This window comes from Coccinella septempunctata, chromosome 2, assembly GCF_907165205.1.
Source record: "Coccinella septempunctata chromosome 2, icCocSept1.1, whole genome shotgun sequence".
In the NCBI taxonomy this organism is placed as follows: domain Eukaryota; kingdom Metazoa; phylum Arthropoda; class Insecta; order Coleoptera; family Coccinellidae; genus Coccinella; species Coccinella septempunctata.
In genome coordinates, this window is record NC_058190.1 from 28,186,335 (window position 1) to 28,204,191 (window position 17,857).

Here is a 17,857-nt window from a genome sequence, read left to right on the forward strand (position 1 = left end):
TTGTGCTACAAAACTACCCACTTTCCCTGTTCAAATTTCTGATGGGGTTGCAACCCTCTAAAAGGGGTTGCTAGTAGAAACAAGCTTTGTATCTCAGATCATGTCCCCCTGTCGTCAAAAATCGACCTGTCTGGGTGTTTTCAGAAATTCTCATTCGTTGTTGAGTTATTGAGGGTGGACTTTCAAATGAGACATCCTGTATAGTGCTGCGCACTGGTGCTCCAAGGCCCACGACCGTCGTTTGACGATCATTGTTAGTCGATCATGCAAGGTGAAACTATACTTTCAGAATTATGGTATGGGTGGCTTTTGTTATTTGATGGTATGCATGTGATTTTTATAATCAGCTGCATCTGAATATGATTGGATTTGAATCTTGGATTTGTTGATTATATGGTGACTAAATAATTATTATTTCATTATTCTTACTGTGCAAAACCGATATATGGGACGCGCTGTTTCAACTATCGACTGAGGCAGATGATGTTGACAGGATATTAAAATAACATCAGGATGTTCTCTTTCTTTATTCATGAAGCTCCAAAAAAATAATATAAACATAAAATCTATGACAAAGAATTATTTTCCATATTTACACTTCACATAGAAATGTAACTATTATAGTGATGGAGATCAAATTGTTCTTCTTCTTCTCTTCTTGTTTGGAGTTTCATAATTATTCAGAGGTATAGAATATGGAGGATCATAATTCGTAATCAAATAAAATTCGCCCTGCTCTTCAGTTTCTATATCACTCATTGGAACTATCAAATTGTTTTGACATTTACCGTCTCTGAAATCCTTGTAACTTTCACATTGCCAAGAAAGAAATGAATCTGGTACATCTATAGCTTCGTTGAAGAACTGCCATGCTCGAGAATGATCGCAGGTCACTGCAGATGGAAAACACGAAATTAATGTTTTGGTGTTAATAAGGTTTCTTCGTAACGGGATGTTCAGTCAGTTTTTCCACCAAAAAAACATTTTATGATTGAATATTGAATATTATATATTATATACGAGGATGTATTGATATATAGTTAGCCTAGACCAGTTCCATGCATAAAAAAATATTGCGTTACCATAGCAATGAACAGTAACTCATTAGAAGGGTCAGTGTGAAGTTTGAGGTTGAAAAAGTAAACCAGAGTTACGCAATAAATTAAAAGAAAGAAGATGTCCACTGAAATTGTGAAAATCCACGAATTCTAGTAGCGAGCCATCATCAAGTACCTGTATTTAAAAGGGTCAAGAGGTAAGCAGATGTACGAAGATATGCTCAACAAGGGCGGTCCTAAACTGATTTTCTGGGGGGGTAGTAATTGAAAAAACAATTGAAATTTCAAATTAAGACTTCAAATAACAGCCTGTAGGTATCTCTAGGTAGCATTTGCAGTCCCATATATTTTTTTCTTAAAATTGTACAAGGAATCTCTCCTTTTCATTTCATTATAATATTGTTTTTTCTTAGTGTTTTCATATGAAAATTTAATAAAATCGAATTCGTTATGGGCTCTAGGGGGGTAATTACCATGTTTGTAATTATAGGGTAGAGTAGAAGATGTTCGTATTCTTCATCCATACCATACGTAAAGGCGTAGATAATAAGTAATAAATTGGAAAGTATGGTGGAATTGTGGAATATTCTTGCTTTGTTCTCCAATTATACGATATAACGCTGCAAATTTGAAGTAATTATCTGGTAAGCTTTGTGTTAATTCTTAACTTATGGTAATTTTCGCTCATATCAGTGACAATGAAATTTACTTATATGAAGTTGATCTTGATCAACTAGGCATTATTTGTTTATCTACCTTCATTTATTAAACATCGCTCTATTTTTAACTCAGGGTAAATTGTCTTAACTTAAAAATGAAAATCACTACTTTATTAGTTACACTATAGACAAAGTACGTGAGTCCAGTAGGAGTAGGCTATGGATTTTTCAAAGTTGATATTCTTTATTCTGTGGGGTACTTCGGTACCTAGGGATAATCAGGGTGATGATCATAATAATAATAATTTGAGTTATCTTTCTTATGAAAAGCAGCTAGGAATTCTTCTTTTGTGCTAGGAACTGATGTCATTGTAATATTAATTCATTTTCACTTGCGAATAATGTGGCAATAAAGCACTTTTTGGGCACGTTCACAATTAATTCAAGCGGTACCTGAAGGGTTTTCACAATGTGAACCATTGATTTATTAACTTACGATTGAATACACAATGATGAAAACCGTAACTTAAAAGTAACTCCTACTTTCGAAGTGTCAAAATTAACAACTATCAAAAATTATTTTACTTATAGGATAACGAATAAGTATTCTATTCATTGAGTTATTCAAGATATTTTGATATTTATTTTATAATTATTTGAAAAGGCACACACAAAAGAAGGGGATATTGATTGCAAAAAGCATCATTTAACAAAAACGACAAGGTTTTCTTTCAAACTTCATATATAAATGAGTTCACTCACTTATAATGATATGATCCAATTAAGAATAGTTTTTCGATAAGAATATTGAAAAATTTTGGCGGATATAAAATTTGGTCGTGTGATCAGAAATAGAATTTTTTAAAATGAATTCAACTTCACATTTGAGTTCGTTTGAGTTACGATTCACGTAAAAATATGAAAATCATATTTCGTATTCTGACCACTTTAACGTAAAGCCCATTCAGCAACTTTAAATTTTACGTTGAAATTGCGTTCGCATTACAGACTACGTTCATTGTGAATGAGTCTTTAGTGAAGAATATAGCCCTATTTTTTCTGAAAGCATTTTACATAGTTCAATTTCCCAGCAGCAAGTTTTGTTCGAAAGCTATTTTTGTTGTTGAGAAATTTAAATACACAAATATTGTTCACTGAACAGACATAAGGTCTTTCGGCTTGGTCTGGTTTTATTCCTTAAAAAAAATCAAAATGGGAAAGTAAAGTAGATATATGGTTTTTCAACCAGAACTTTGTTTTGTAAATCAAAATAAAAATCAGATGAAAATGATTCACATTTTTATTTTCTTCAGAAAAGGAAGGTTTGACAATTAAGTATGATTGGAAAATGACATCTTATAAATGTGCACCACAACCACGGTTACAGATGTCGATTCTTTCATCGAAGTTTTCAATAACTTTTCGACAAAATGGTCCATTTCGTTAGTAACTTCACGAATTTTGAGTTTTAAGGCTGCAATCGATTCGATTGGCTCCGTATAGACTCTGTCTTTAACATAACCCGATAAAAAATAATCCAGCAGTGTTTAATCGCATGATCCGAGCTAGCCCTTTAACGTCTGAATTTCGTGAAATTATGCGATCAGGAAATTTGGTTTGCAATAAATCGGTAGATGTGTGACTTGTGGCACCGTCTTGTTGAAACCACATACACTGCGCAAAAAAATTAACGCACATTATGGAAGTCTCAAATTTATTCTACAACTGAAGGTGTTCTCAATGATAATTATTTTTATGAGAACTATGCATGCATATGTTATCCACTTCACTTCACTTCGGTTTTCTTCAATACAGATGTTTTTTCCCAGCAGGAATAAAAAAAGATGATATTATCAGATTTTGAATGTATTGGCTCCATTCTAAAATCAGTTGTTCTCGATCAATTCTAGTGATCAATAGTTTTTCTTTCGTTTGATTTTCTACACTCGATAGCTATGCAACGCGAAACACGCAATTTGACCAAGAGGAATATGCCCAAGCGGTAGTTTTGCGAGAAGAAGGGTGGACATACACAAGAATTGCAGAAAGGTTTGGAATTTCCCATATTAGTGTGTCCAGAATGTTGTAGCGATTCAGGTAAACAGGTATGAATGTCCGAAGACCAGGACAGGGTAGACCACGGGTAGCAACTGCCATTCAAGAACGTTACTTGAGAGTTTCTTCGTTGAGACAACGGTTTGCAACCACTCGCCTCCTTCAAATTCAGCTTGAGCAAACTAATGAGGTGCAAATCAGCACTCAGACAATAAGAAATCGCCTCAGAGGATATGATTTAAGGCCGCGTGTCGCGGCAAGAGGCCCAGCTCTTACCCCAGCCCATCGAAGGGCGCGTTTGGATTTTGCGAGAGAGCATATCCATTGGGAAGAGGCCGATTGGAAAGAGTTCTCTTCACAGATGAGTCTAGATTCTGCCTCTACCATTGTGATCGACGTTCCCTTGTATACAGACGTCCACATGAAAGATATGCTCAGTGCAATTTCCTGAATACTACTGGTTTCGGGGGAGGATCGATTATGGTATGGGGTGGAATATCTTTGACTCCTCGCACAGACCTAGTGGTCGTTGATAATGGAGCTATGAATGCTGATAAGTATATAAGGAACATTCTTGAAGAGCATGTAGTGCAATTTGCCCCATATATTGGTGAAAATTTCATTTTTATGGACGATAATGCCAGACCCCATCGTGCACGCATCGTTCAGGAGTACCTTGAAGAGGTTGAAGTCTCTCGAATGGAATGGCCAGCAAGAAATCCAGATCTCAATCCGATTGAGCAGGTTTGGGACAAACTCAATAGAAGGCTGAGAAGTTCAGAAAATCATCCAGCTACTCTTAATGACTTAGGAATCCAACTCGGAGAAATCTGGGAAGGATTAGATCAGAACATTTTAAGATCACTCATTTTGAGTATGAACCGTCGTTGCCGAGCTGTAATTAACGCAAGGGGTGGAAATACCAAGTATTAAATCACTTATCAGCATTTCAGTATCTTGAAAATTGTTCATTTCTCTTCTTTCACATAAGATTCGGTGAAATCCTGAATTTTTCTTTCATTTAATGTGTCTTGTTCGTTCAAAACCTTCCCGAGATAACATAAAAAATAAGTTATAAAGTCAATGTAGAGTTAACTTTCATCAAAATTGAGAATGTGCGTTAATTTTTTTGCGCAGTGTATTTGTGATATCCATATCTTCAACAATAGGACAAAATTTTTTTATTAACATCTCTGGATTATGTTGACCGATCTGTAAAACTTTAACAGATCCACCATTTTCATAGTGAATTCTTATTATTTTGTAACGATTTTTGAGTGAAATGAAATTCATTGTAACAATTACCCAAGTTTCTACTATAGATATGTAAAAAATCAAATGTCAAAACTTTTATGTAGTTCCTGTGGGGCCATAGTGAAAATCAAAGTTCTTGTTGAAAAGTCCTTTATATTCAGAACTTTTAGAAGTCTATACGCGATTTTCCTTCAATGAACTCACCTGGACCTGTGTAGGTCGACAGATTTCCCAAGTCTATATCCCAACATCCAGGCTGGTCCCGTCCCCCATTCGGAAAGAAATCTATAGTTCCACAAGCTGATTTATAACCTAATTTGTCTCCATCAGTGTGTATAACCATCACAACCACGGCGTCATCCTTATTCAGTTTCATCGAATCTGGCCTCAAATGAAAAAGAGGTCCCGCAGGATCCAGAGCAATAATTCTTGGTAATTTGACTCCGTTCATTTCCTGGAATTTTTTTCCAGCCCATCCTGCTATGTGTCCCCCTAGGGAATGCCCAATTATGACAATGTTCTTCATCGGAACGTGATAATTGGTGATTAAAAGGTCGATGAAAGCACCAATAAGTTCTCCTGTGAAACAAGCACCTACATTCAAATATCGAACAAGTTGAGGTGAAATGAATTAGTTTAACACTAAGAACAAAATTAATATACAGAGCTGAAAGCTATAGAAAGGAGGCGCAATAAGAAGTAGTCGGGGTCACTCGGATGTTGCCACACCTTACGTCATATGTGAGTTTCACCCTACGAGCTCCACACCCCAGATAGCACAGAGACATCTTAAAGAAGTCTTAAAGATATTACGTACGTCTCAAAGACGTCTGTCGACGCCTGGCATACGTCTTAAAGTCGTCCAAGTTACAGCTTATGTTAAAACTAAAAACGTCTCTAGGACGTCTTCTTGGAAGCTTTTATAGGTCCGAAGCAACCTGAAATGTACATTAATGAAGAATGATAACGCCTAAACGGCAATGAATAAAATAATAAGGATAAATTCAGATGCATACCACCCGAAGATATGAAATGTACATCTTCTAGACGTAACTTTTAGACCTTTTGGAGGTCTAAATTGATTTCAAATAATGATTTTGCATATAAACATAATCGCTCAAATTTTTCAATGTATAATGTGTGAAATTCCTCAAATAAGTAAGTACAAATTTCAAGGGTCAATTACAGAAATGAAAGAAATGAATTTTTTGATTGGCTTCATTGAATATTGATATAACTCTATAACTGTATATAATTTGGTATTTAATGAACAAGATGGAAAAAGACACACTGGCCTTTTCAGCCACATTATTATCCTGATTCTCCGTAGGTATCGAAGAAGTACCCCCCCTCAGAAGCTCTATGAGATTGTACGAGCTGGAAGAACCAGTTGTGTTCTGTGTAGGCTTTGTTACTGTGTCCTTATTATTATTATTACTATATATTATGCACCTAAGGCACAACACTGATAATTTTAACCTAAGAGTGAATGGTGCCCACACCCGTAGCGACTAGAAAATTTCTTCCCTAGCTCGGGATCGAACTCAATACCCTGCGGTTGCAATATACTGACCCGACGCTTTAACCACCAAGCTACGGACGCTACAATTAAAGTTACAATCAATATACAATATCAATAGGACTACTTCAGTTTGGCTAGGTATTATAGGGAAAACTGAGGCTCCATCATTTTTTATTATTTCTGGTCTCAATTTGTACCTATATAATACATCATTAAGATTTAAAAGTCCGACGTCTTGAATACGTCCAAGAACAGACGTCTTGAAGATTTAAAAATACGACGTCCCAAAGACATCTTAAAGACGGCCTTTTTGAGGCTTAAGACATCCAGACCAATATAAGGCTCATTTTGGACGTCTCAAAGATGTCTTGTGCTATCTGGGACCTAATGTAGTCAAGTGAAGAATATCTCAAATACTCAAATGTTAAAATGCCATACAAAATTTTGCTTGTTTTCATCACCCACAGACCTTTGACGAAGCCTCACAGACGGGGAAAAAGCTTTGGTTGTCAATAAAGAGCACATAAACCCTGTCCTAGTTTGACTTCATCACAACCCGATAACCTTGCAGTACCCCTTTCGAAAAGTCGATAACAGACAACCGAGAGTGTATATTGATCGCCCAAAAATTTTGGCATGAGAGAATGGACTATATTGTTAATTTAAGAAAATTAAGAGCAAAATTTCCGACGGAATAGATTTCGAAGTTGGATAGTTTGAATGGGAAGTGTGTCTTCCAGCAAAACAAACCAGAGATCCTTTTTCGGGACATCTTTTTGTATGCCTGTAAGAGGTGTTGGATTAAGATTCAGATTTCATGGAGGCCTGTTTTAACCTGAAGTGCCTCAGAGCAAAGTTTATCACGTAACTTCGATAAGCAGACGACTGCGCACTTATCGCTAGCAGCTCAGAGGATCTACAGATAATGTTGGACACCTGAAAACATATACCTATACGAAGATTTAGGCCTTAGACTCGATATCGACAAAACCAGAATCCTGGTAAGTCAGCCAGAAAGCCTTCAAAGAGATATCAGCCTGGAGAATGAAACTCTAGAACAGGTCAAGCAGTTCAAATACTTGGGAAGTTTCATAAATACTGGGGCTAACCTGGACAAGGAAATACACAACCGTATCAATTCGGCATCACGGGCATTCTGGAAGCTAAAGTAGGTAAAGAGTGTTTCAAAATCACGGCCTCAATCTGAAGACCAAGACAGCTATTTACAAAGCAGTGGTCCTCCCAACGCTTCTTTACAGAAGCGAAAGCATATTAAACTGCTGAACAAACGCAACAACGTCATCTAAGCCAAATAATGCACACCAGATGATTCCACAAAGTTTCAAATGCAGAAGTCTTGCAGCGCGAGAGTTCTATAAAAATTGAGATTCAAGTAGCCAGGGCCCGACTAAGATGGAGCGGCCACATTCTGAGGATGCAAGACACAAGAATCCCCAAAATAGCTCTGTATGGCGAATTCACAGAGGGAGCTCGGAAACCAGGAGACCAGTATAAGAGGTTTAAGGACACACTGCATCAATCCCTAAAATCAGTTAATGCTAATCATAACTGGGAAATACTAGCGTTAGATAGATCACAGTGGAGATCTTTGGTCCACAGTTATAATGCATGGAGACTCGAGAAGAATACAGCGGCGGCCAAATCTGGTCGGTGACTATCCATGGCCGGAGTGTGGAAGGATCTGTAGGTCACGGTTGGGTCTCTTAAGAAATTATAAGTTTGACCGCACCGATAGTTTTGTTTTTGAGTCTTTTTGTAGATTTATTCTCGGTAACGGGATACAGCAATGAGGGAATGAAATACATAATAGAAAGAGGTATTTTCTAACTTTAATTGCATGTGAAATTTTAATGTATGTATACTCCATTCACTTTTGTTTAGCACTCGGTTGGCCATGGAAATTTGACACATTTCACTCTGTATAGGACGAAAATGTGGGGTTATGACGCTTGTCAAAACATTTTTGGGTTTCAAATCAACGCTATGTTGCCCGTTCTACCTAAAAGTTTCTGTTATTACGTATTTTATCACAATGTCGAATCTCTTCGGAAAATATGTGATGAACATAATTGAAGTTTATACAAACTGATTGGAGACATACCAAATCCAGTTATTTGCATGGAAAATACAAGAAATCAGTATTATATCATAATATGCACTAGCTTGAGGAGAGAATGCATATGATGCAGTGGTTGGGAATGGGTATCTCCCAAGGGGATAAAAAGATAATTACAAGAATGTTAAATTCTTCAATAAAAATCTTCTTGCATCAATGTAAGTAAAAGGAATAAGAGCAAGTTTCAAGTCAAGATGAACTTCACCTTGAACAAAAATTTCATATGAATAAACAATTAACAGGACAACTGGCGCGTATTTGTGGCTGTTCATCTTAATACATTGATATAATAATAGTAATTAGGTTTTTATTGGTACCTCAAGACATTTACAACGTATAGGACAAGTCAAATGAAAAATAGAAAAATCAATTTTCGGTAGCTTATTCTACGATGACATTCATCAAAAATCCTGTAGTAAACTTTTCGCATTAATTCACTCAAACATAAAATTCTCAAATGCCACCACTTTTTGGGGTCTCCCAATAGAAGGAAATTCTTTGACATCCTCTTCATTCACAATCTATCTGATTGTGGAAATATGCAGCTGAAATATAAGTCGATTAGATTTAGATGAAACATTATATAAATTCTCTTACATTGAATACTTATGTTCGCTACCGTCTGACGTATTGTGGATTTTAGAATACCAGGGTATAACTATTTGAATGAGCGGACCTGAATTCTAAATAGCACTTCCTGAAACCCTGTCACTTTTATCAATCACTTTCGGAATTTTCGTAATAAAAATTGATATCAGTTGTGGCAACCGCGTTATGACATTAACGACATTCCATAAGTGCCAACCTTACTCCGTTCTAATTACAAAAACTTGAGAAAATTATTTCATGGCCAACCGACTGCTAAAATAAATGTGAATGGAGTATAGATTAGGTAAATGAGTTTGCGCTATGTATATTGTATATCGTGGGAGGTGGAAAATCAGGTGTGTACCTGCCTCTGTTAGAGTCTAATTTGTAAAGCCCGTTTGTAACAGCCGAGAATTCTCTACCAAATTTTGGTAAGAAAACGGCAGAGATTATTTGTATGCAACTGAACAGAGAATTCTACCGAAAGTGCGTATGTAACGGTACATAATTCACGGCGCATGAATTCTCGAGTAAATTTTCTAGAGAATTCTCGGCTGTTGCAAACGGGCATAATATGGATAAGAAATAAATGACAAGAAAGTAAGAGTGTATTATTTAAATTTCCTACAACTTAATTAAGAACAGAAATAAAAGAGAATATTCTTGTTGAAATCGAAGGGATGATGTTTTCGAATAGAATAGAATATAAATATTCCTCGGTGAAATCTATAAATTTCATCATGTAGGTACTGATAGAAAGTTAATATAAAGTTTCCTTTGCTATATTATCCAACGACCGATCCTACCATTTGTACTTGCTCTGTAATTACTCGGAATGTTCTGGAAACTTTCTAAATATTTAAGAGTAGAGTTAAATGCTTGATTATGTATCTTCTCGTTTGGTACCAAATATTTCACTTTATCTTTTCCCACCTGAAGATGCTATTGTGATTGTGCAACACTTGTCGTTGTTGAACATTGCTCGTTATTGAAAATCAAATAATTCTATTTTCAATAATGGATTCTCATTAAGTATCGCCCACCTCAATTCAACTATGTATATTTCTTGAAATTATATTTGTTCCATTCCACTCCTATTTGATTATCGATTCCAAAGAAAAACGTCTTCATAATTTTTAACTTAAAAATGTTTCAACGGTCAAGAGTCTAAGACTAGATGAATCAGATACTGAAATCGTTGGATAAGAAAGAGGACAAAAAAATCAACAAACGTTTTATATAAATTGTTTCGACAAAATGCATAGAATACGAATAATTCTTGGTTATTTTCTATCCTGAATTCGCAAAAAATTCTAAATTTATTCATCAGATCTATTCATTAGTATTTTCAATGTGACAAATTTTCCCCATATTTAAATAAACTTACCAGCACTCTCAGTTTCAAAAGCCGACAAGGAATAAAGATCCTTCGCAGGTTTCTTCCAATCGACTTGGACAACTTGAGCATCAGGCTGCTTGCTGAGAAAGATCTTAGATGCATTCTGAATCCATTCAGTGTCCTTACTTGCTTGCCATCCATGTATCAGGAAATAAATGTTGCTTTCGTTCTGCCATATATCCCCGGGATTATAGAAATCGATTTCTATGGCATTGTCTACATTTTCACTGGTGACTAGGTTGAAAGTCAAATCTTTGAGAGTGACGGGGGTGCCAATCACTTCCGTCAAACCAGAAATTATTCCTTTGCTTACATTGAAGGCGCCTTCATTCACCTTATCCAATACGTCTTTCGTTCCATTGACAAATTTTTTTATTGCGTTACCAGTGTTGGTTTTGAATTGTGTCGTTAAATTTTTGGTTTTATGCAACAACTCGTCTACGACGCTTCTCAATGTGGATAATTCTGCATCTAAAATGAAAAAGCACTGACGGGAAGCAAGCATTCATCATAATGACGTACTTTATAGGTCATGTGCGACGTCATATTGACCTCGAAGTTGACGTCATACTGGCTTTTAAATGACGGTCAAATGTCAGCGTCATTATGACGTCATCTTGATGTCAGCATGTTACGTCAATATATGGTGTTATTCTGACGTCTGTGTATGTCGTCATATTAATATTGACGTGATATGAAGGTTGTTTATGGCGATGGCCCCTCTTTATTCGTATTTGGTCGTATATGAGACATGGCTAATGATTGGCCATTGAGATTCCCGCTGGATTTTCGGATATGCAGCGAAAAGACTTTTTTCAACTACTATTATGGTGTCCGGCGAACTAAGGGGTATGATGATGAAAAACTCCTCAGCATGAAAAATAATTCAATTGAAGTTAAATTGATAAAACTCAAAACAGAACAGAACAACTCCGATATTACAACAATAACAACAACAACAAATCTCTTTATTGCAAATCCCAGTGTCACAATATATGAATTAAGATACAAACTCTGAAATAGAATAAGGTTTCCAATCTAATAAGTATTTAAATAAATGTTTTTTGAATTATTTTGTTTTCTTAATGGCCCTCAATGATGTGGGCAGATTGTTAAAAAATTTCTATATTCCAGTTGTTTTTGTGTGGTTGTTGGATTACACCTGTGATAGCTGGAGTCCGGGGATCATTTTGCATAACAGTGCTCAATTTTGAATTTCTCAAAGAGAAGTGGATTTTTGTTGAGAAATAGGAGACATTCTTGAATATATATCGCATATATTGTCGGCAGTCCAATTTTCTTGAATATTCCTCTGCATGATTCTCTATAGTTCAGACTTCAGACCTCCCAAAGTACGAATAGCCTTTTTTGAAGTATGAAAAGTTTTGTTATGTTTCCAGATCCATAGAAAAATATTCTAAATCTAATATTCGACATGATATAGTGTTTTCAAAATTCTTGTGTTGAGGTATTTGTCAATGCATAAATGGAAGATCCGAGTTCCCCACTGAGCACCTCTATATGAGATGCACAGCTTGGACTGCTATCTACATTGGCTTCATCAGATAATACAAATTGCCTTTCTATTTCTATTTCCCTGGGGAATTTTTGTCGTGAGCTGTTGAGATTATATACAACCGTCTGTTTATCAATAATTTGTTCTCTGCAAACCATTCTTCTGAGTATTTAATTATGTCTGAAGCATCAGACATCAACTCAGAACTCAAGATCATAGTTAACATGTTCACCGGTCTGTAGTTTCCAAATGATTTCTCATCTCCTCCCTTGTATACTGGAATCACCACTGCCGTTTTCAAGCTCTCTGGAGAAGTTTCTGTTCTTATAGAGTTATTTATGATGAACTCCAAAAGCTCTTTGATTTCCAAAGATGTTCTCTCAATGATGTTGATTGAAATACCATCAATCAATATTTCACATCCTGCGATTTTATGAATGAGGCTGTGATTCCTTCGATAGTGTCAGTGATAGCTTTCGTTTGTTAGGTTACGAGGGCCCGACTCAGATGGAGCGGCCACATTATGAGGATGTGACACAAAACTCCCCAAAATAACTTTTATTTTATTTAGCTTATGGTCTACTCTAACATACATGAAAAAAAAAGAAAGATAGAAAGAAAAGTAAATACAGGTACACACAACACAACACTAGAACACACTTCACTACTACAATCACAATCATTGTTTCCATTATCACAGCTCCAGGCATAGCTGTTCGAGCCAGGAAATGGCCTTCAGTGTCGCGTGCAACAAGTCGTCGCCTGTTCCAGGAAAGGTTCTTAGCGGGCATTCAAAGGTTATGTGACCTATTGTTTGGGAGGCAGCACCGCATTCACACTCTGGGCTGGAGCCACCTATGGAGTGCCGATCCACTTCTGCCGTGACCAGTGCGTACTCTATTTAGTCGAACCCAAAGCTTGCGGGGCAAGTAAAAAACCATGTAGTGGTTCTTTAAAATTGAGTAAGGGGTGCCAGTTCGGTGAAACTTTGCCCTGCCAGTTCGACTGCCACTCCTTGTATCCCTCAAAGTTGTTAGTGATTAGCTGTTGTGCCGTTCTGACGGAGGGACTTCTGGATTTTAATCGTTTAAAGTGTATGAGATCCTGGTGGATTGGTAAGTCCGGGTTCGCGGTTATTTTTTTGTACTGTCGTACTCGTTTTCTGCCGATTCTCGGTGGCTCTATGTGAGATAGCACTGGCAACAATCGACTGGTGTAGATTTAATGGATCCCGTAATTATTCTCATCGTTTGATTCAGAACTGTGTCGATTTTACATACACAGGGGCTGTTCATCCAAGCTGTATTCGGCCGTTGGGAAGACAAGACTAAGTGCGGAAGTATGCAGGGTTGGAGCATCAGCTCCCCAGGTTGATCCAGCCAGCTTGTATAGGATGTTATTACGGTTTCGCTGCCAGGTTGGTCTCGAAGCCGAACAACTGCCGATCGAGCTTAAAAGATCTAAAATCATCGCTATTCTCAAGCCAGGAAAGCCTGCCGACCTTCCCGGTAGTTATCGGCCCATTGCCCTTCTAAACGTTATATATAAATCGTTATATATGAATTACTGGAGCGACTAATCTACAACCGAATAAGCCCACAAATCCTGGACATCTTGCCCGTGGAACAAGCTAGTTTCCGACCTGGTCGCAACTGCGAAGATCAGGTTCTTGCACTTCTGACCTATATTGAAAGAGGCTTTGAGGAACGCAGCAAAACAGGAGTAGCCTTCATAGATCGTGGATGCCCGAATGTAATGATGCACACTCTACCAGGAGGCTCTTTCCATGTTCTATGATTTGTTGCCAAATTGTTGATTTATAATTCCTCCTTCATGGGAGTCTTTGTCCCTACTGTTAAAAAACGCTTGTAATAGATTCTCGCAATTTTCTCTTAATGCCAATTTCTTATCAATATCACTGCAATATTTGATGCAACTAATTGCGATAAGCATTATTTTCCGTAAAGAGCGTATTTCTGCACAACGAGCGAAGCGATTTGTGCTGAACTGTGCTAGGTTTGTGCTGCTTTGTACCTTAGAGATTTTCTTTCAATTCCATACGGTTCTCGAAATATTCCAAAAAGTGTATGGAATGGGCCAGCCCCAGCACTTTTAGAAATAATGAGTTTGTATGACTGAAATAGATTGTGCTATACATGTAATGAGTTGTGACGTTCGAATTTTTGCTAAATTTCCTCTTGTTTCCCAGAAAATCGACAATGAAGAAAAAAGTTAGCCCAGTTAACTTCCTAAAAATTAGTGGAATAGTTTGTGCCACATTTGTACTGGATTCTTCGATGTGGGATTCTTCAGGCGCCTTCTTTGATGTTTCAAAATGATTGTCCATTTTCAATCGGGATTTTTTTTTCAAGAAGGAGGAAGATATTATAGAATCTTTTAATTTCTATTTATATCCTAGAGAAACAACTTTTCGAATTCGAAACCACATAGAGAGTGTGTTCAGAGTCAAAGTTTGAATATTCTGACTTCTTTAGTGTAAATGAATTTCAGGACTCAGGACAAATTTTGTAAATGAAGGCAAGTTCTATCATAATTGCAAAGCTGATGTTTTCGTTGAGTGTCTCTCGTATTTTTTTTATTTTCAATGTTCTTCGGTAGAAAAAATGTTTTAAATAAAATAAAAATGTTTTAGTGCTGAATATCACCTTTCCAACATGTACGGATTTAAAATTTTTCGTTAGGTATTTTATAAGGTATCCATCACTGTACATTGCATCCCATTTTGGGTGAGACAGCCAGGTTTCTCGCTTGTTATTCAAGATAAAGCCTTGCGGTTTTCACGTTCCTGTCCAACTTTTTTGTGAAACTCAAGTTGGCCTAGTCAGATTTTGCATAACTGTGTCCGTTTATGGGATGCAGGGCGATTTTGGAAATTGATACTTTTCGGATCCTTCCTTTATCTCCGAAGCTATAAGAAATAATGCTGAGCTAAAAACTGCGTCTGATGCAGAATTCTGCGTCGAATCCAGGGGCGTACTCAATATTTTTTTTCGGGGTATGATTTTGAAGATACGACACAAACCTATATTTTTTTCAATGGAATACCCTGTATTTTATTACTTCGTTGAATTCGTTATTTTTTCCTTTCAAAATGATGTAAAATATTATATAGGTATGATGTTCAGAAATGCTAAAAAACACTAAAACATCTTATAATGATGATATTTTGTTAGTGCGTCATGAATTTCCCAAATTTCAAGAAGAGAATTATTACTTTTGATTATCAAAAGTAATAGGTCATGGTTGATAAAAACATCCTTGTTGTTATTATGGCTACTATGCATTGTTTTATCCAGTTTGGCATATTGGAGAGAAAAAAACAAATCTGATCTAGATGTCATCAGTATGAATTATTATTGTCCATCAGACACAACAGTCCCGAAGAACTTCGTGCATCAACAGAGGCAGCTTTCCAGGATTTACAAAACCACCCTTTTTTAATATTAAATGCACTCAGTCGTATATTGAAATTATGTATTAGGAAAAATGGACAGCAATTTGAACAGTTTAATTAGTAAGATATTATGTAATGGTGAAAATTTGTATCAATGATAAATATTTTATTGGGTATTTCTTCTGTACCTAACTTGTATTATGATTTCATCTAGGTAGGTACCTACGTTTTGTTTTTCGTGTTAGTGATGAGTGTATTATCTTTGTTCGCTTACTATCCTATAAGTAAAATTCACAAATAATAATATCCAAATTATTCATCTTTTATATGAGAAATCCATGGCCCACTAACAAAAATCATCATTATGTGATGTTTTAGTGTTTTTTAGCATTTCTGAACATCCTACCTATATAATATCATACGTCATTTTGAAGGGAAAAAATAACAAATTCAACGAAGTAATAAAATACAAGGTGTTCCATTGATAAATATAGGTTAGTGTCGTATCTTCTAACGGTTGAAATGGTTATTTCAAAATGTATGGTTCAAAGATATTTCATAAAAAATACATCATTTTCGTCAGAAGAAGTATTCCCTCTTCTGTTCAAAATATGTCCCCTTACGACTAGAAATTGACCTCTTTTTATATTGTCCATTTTTACATCAATACATGTCACCACATTTGAGAATATATAGTCAGATGCTTCACTTTTCTTTTTTCTTATTTACTTTTATGTATCATACATAGTCTCTCATCAGTTAATTCAAAAGGTAGTTACGAATGCTCAGTGTTGGCACATAGTCAAATCATCTATGAGTGTTTGTATCTTTTTTCTACATAAATAGGAATGGAAATATATTAGCAAAAGGTGAAAGTGGAACACCTTCTTTTTAAAAATATATATTAAACTGAAAATATATTTGGATCAATTATGAATGACAACACATTTGTGATGGCACTGAATTACAATATTTTCTTAGAGAAAAATCAAAATATTGTATTGCAATTACTCACATGAAAAGCCAATAAGAAGGCAATAAAGCAATGTAAGTTTAATAATCATTTCAGAGGAACTTAAATCTGATAGACTCCTGATTCATTTATTACGCTTTTTTTTATAGCCCACTCCACGGGTGATTTTAATGTTCAGTTAACTCACTTTTCACCATGAACCATTATTTTTTTCAATCTGAAACCCGTGTACATTATCATTTCGTCTCTTATCAGGCTTATGATAGCTATATGTTTTTTTCGTGAAATTTAATAATTACCAAAAAACATTCATCACCTATTTTTGCCATTGTTTAGAATTGGACGTGAAAATTACCCATTTTTCAGTTCTCGTTCATTTACTCGAAATGTGGAACACATAAGGATATTCTGTATGTAAAATATAATCTTATAGCGTTTTCTATTGGTAAAACTAGAGCTGCATTGGTGCAGTTTTTATGTGTTCCGAGTGAAAGGTCATGTTCTTTTGGAAAACTGATTCCGCACTATATGCACTCAGTGCGCATTTTTCGACACGAGGTCTGAGAACTCGTGCCAGTATTGGTGCAATTCGGTTAGATTAAAACCAGAGAGCACTGACACAATTAATGGTAAAATTTTAAAATTCAAATTGTGTTGAAAATTTGAAAAACATTTTCAGGATATTGTTTAGTAGATTCTGTTTTACAACTTTTGTCGTCATGAACAGTGAAGATATTTTTGCTGTTATGAATTTGTTATCTTCATTTGCTGACAGTGAAGATGAGCTCGAATATTTAGCTGTTTTATCTAAACAGAAGGATACTCCGAAAATAGAAAAATTTCTCACAGACGTTGTTCAACAGGGGGCTGATGCTGAGTAACAAATAGAAACCTTTTGTATTTTGATTATCCGTTCAAAAATAAATGAATTGCAAAAATGAAATCAATCTGAAGTCGCGCACTTACTAATTACATGATTTGAAAACATGATTAGGATTATCTTCTTCAACTGCTTCATTTATAGAAATTATTTCTTGATTGAATCTAAAAATGAGTACTAAAACATTTTCCATTTTTTATTTCAAAAAGGGCAAACTGGCCCACAACAAACAAGGCAAAATGACATCGAACCCATAGATTTCTTTTCTGTCTATGTTTGACCCGTTCAAATTTCGGTTTCGTATGTTCTGTTGGAACTGCACTAGATGTGCTCCTTGACAGCACTGAAATAATATTCGAGTGCACTCAGTGCAGAACTATTTTTACTAATAGAAAAAACGC

General features: G+C 35.9%; 1 protein-coding gene across 1 annotated transcript; it reads right to left on the minus strand.

The window, feature by feature from the left end:
• Positions 1-480: 480 nt before the first annotated feature.
• LOC123307942 (phospholipase A1-like) lies at positions 481-17,727 on the minus strand. Its single transcript, XM_044890446.1, has 4 exons — positions 16,619-17,727; positions 10,661-11,143; positions 5,231-5,605; positions 481-893 (listed from the first exon to the last, which is right to left on the minus strand). Exons 1-4 carry the CDS (start codon positions 16,665-16,667, stop codon positions 634-636), a joined length of 1,167 nt encoding a protein of 388 aa, XP_044746381.1. The 5' UTR covers positions 16,668-17,727; the 3' UTR covers positions 481-633.
• Between the last annotated feature and the right edge of the window lie 130 nt (positions 17,728-17,857).

Excerpts from the sequence above, each read along its gene's own strand:
- LOC123307942 (XM_044890446.1), bottom strand. The coding sequence starts at position 16,667 with ATGATTATTAAACTTACATTGCTTTATTGCCTTCTTATTGGCTTTTCA. Across the intron at positions 11,144-16,618 it reads CCTTCTTATTGGCTTTTCAT|ATGCAGAATTATCCACATTG; the intron begins GTGAGTAATTGC and ends TTTTCATTTTAG. Across the intron at positions 894-5,230 it reads GTCGACCTACACAGGTCCAG|TGACCTGCGATCATTCTCGA; the intron begins GTGAGTTCATTG and ends TTCCATCTGCAG.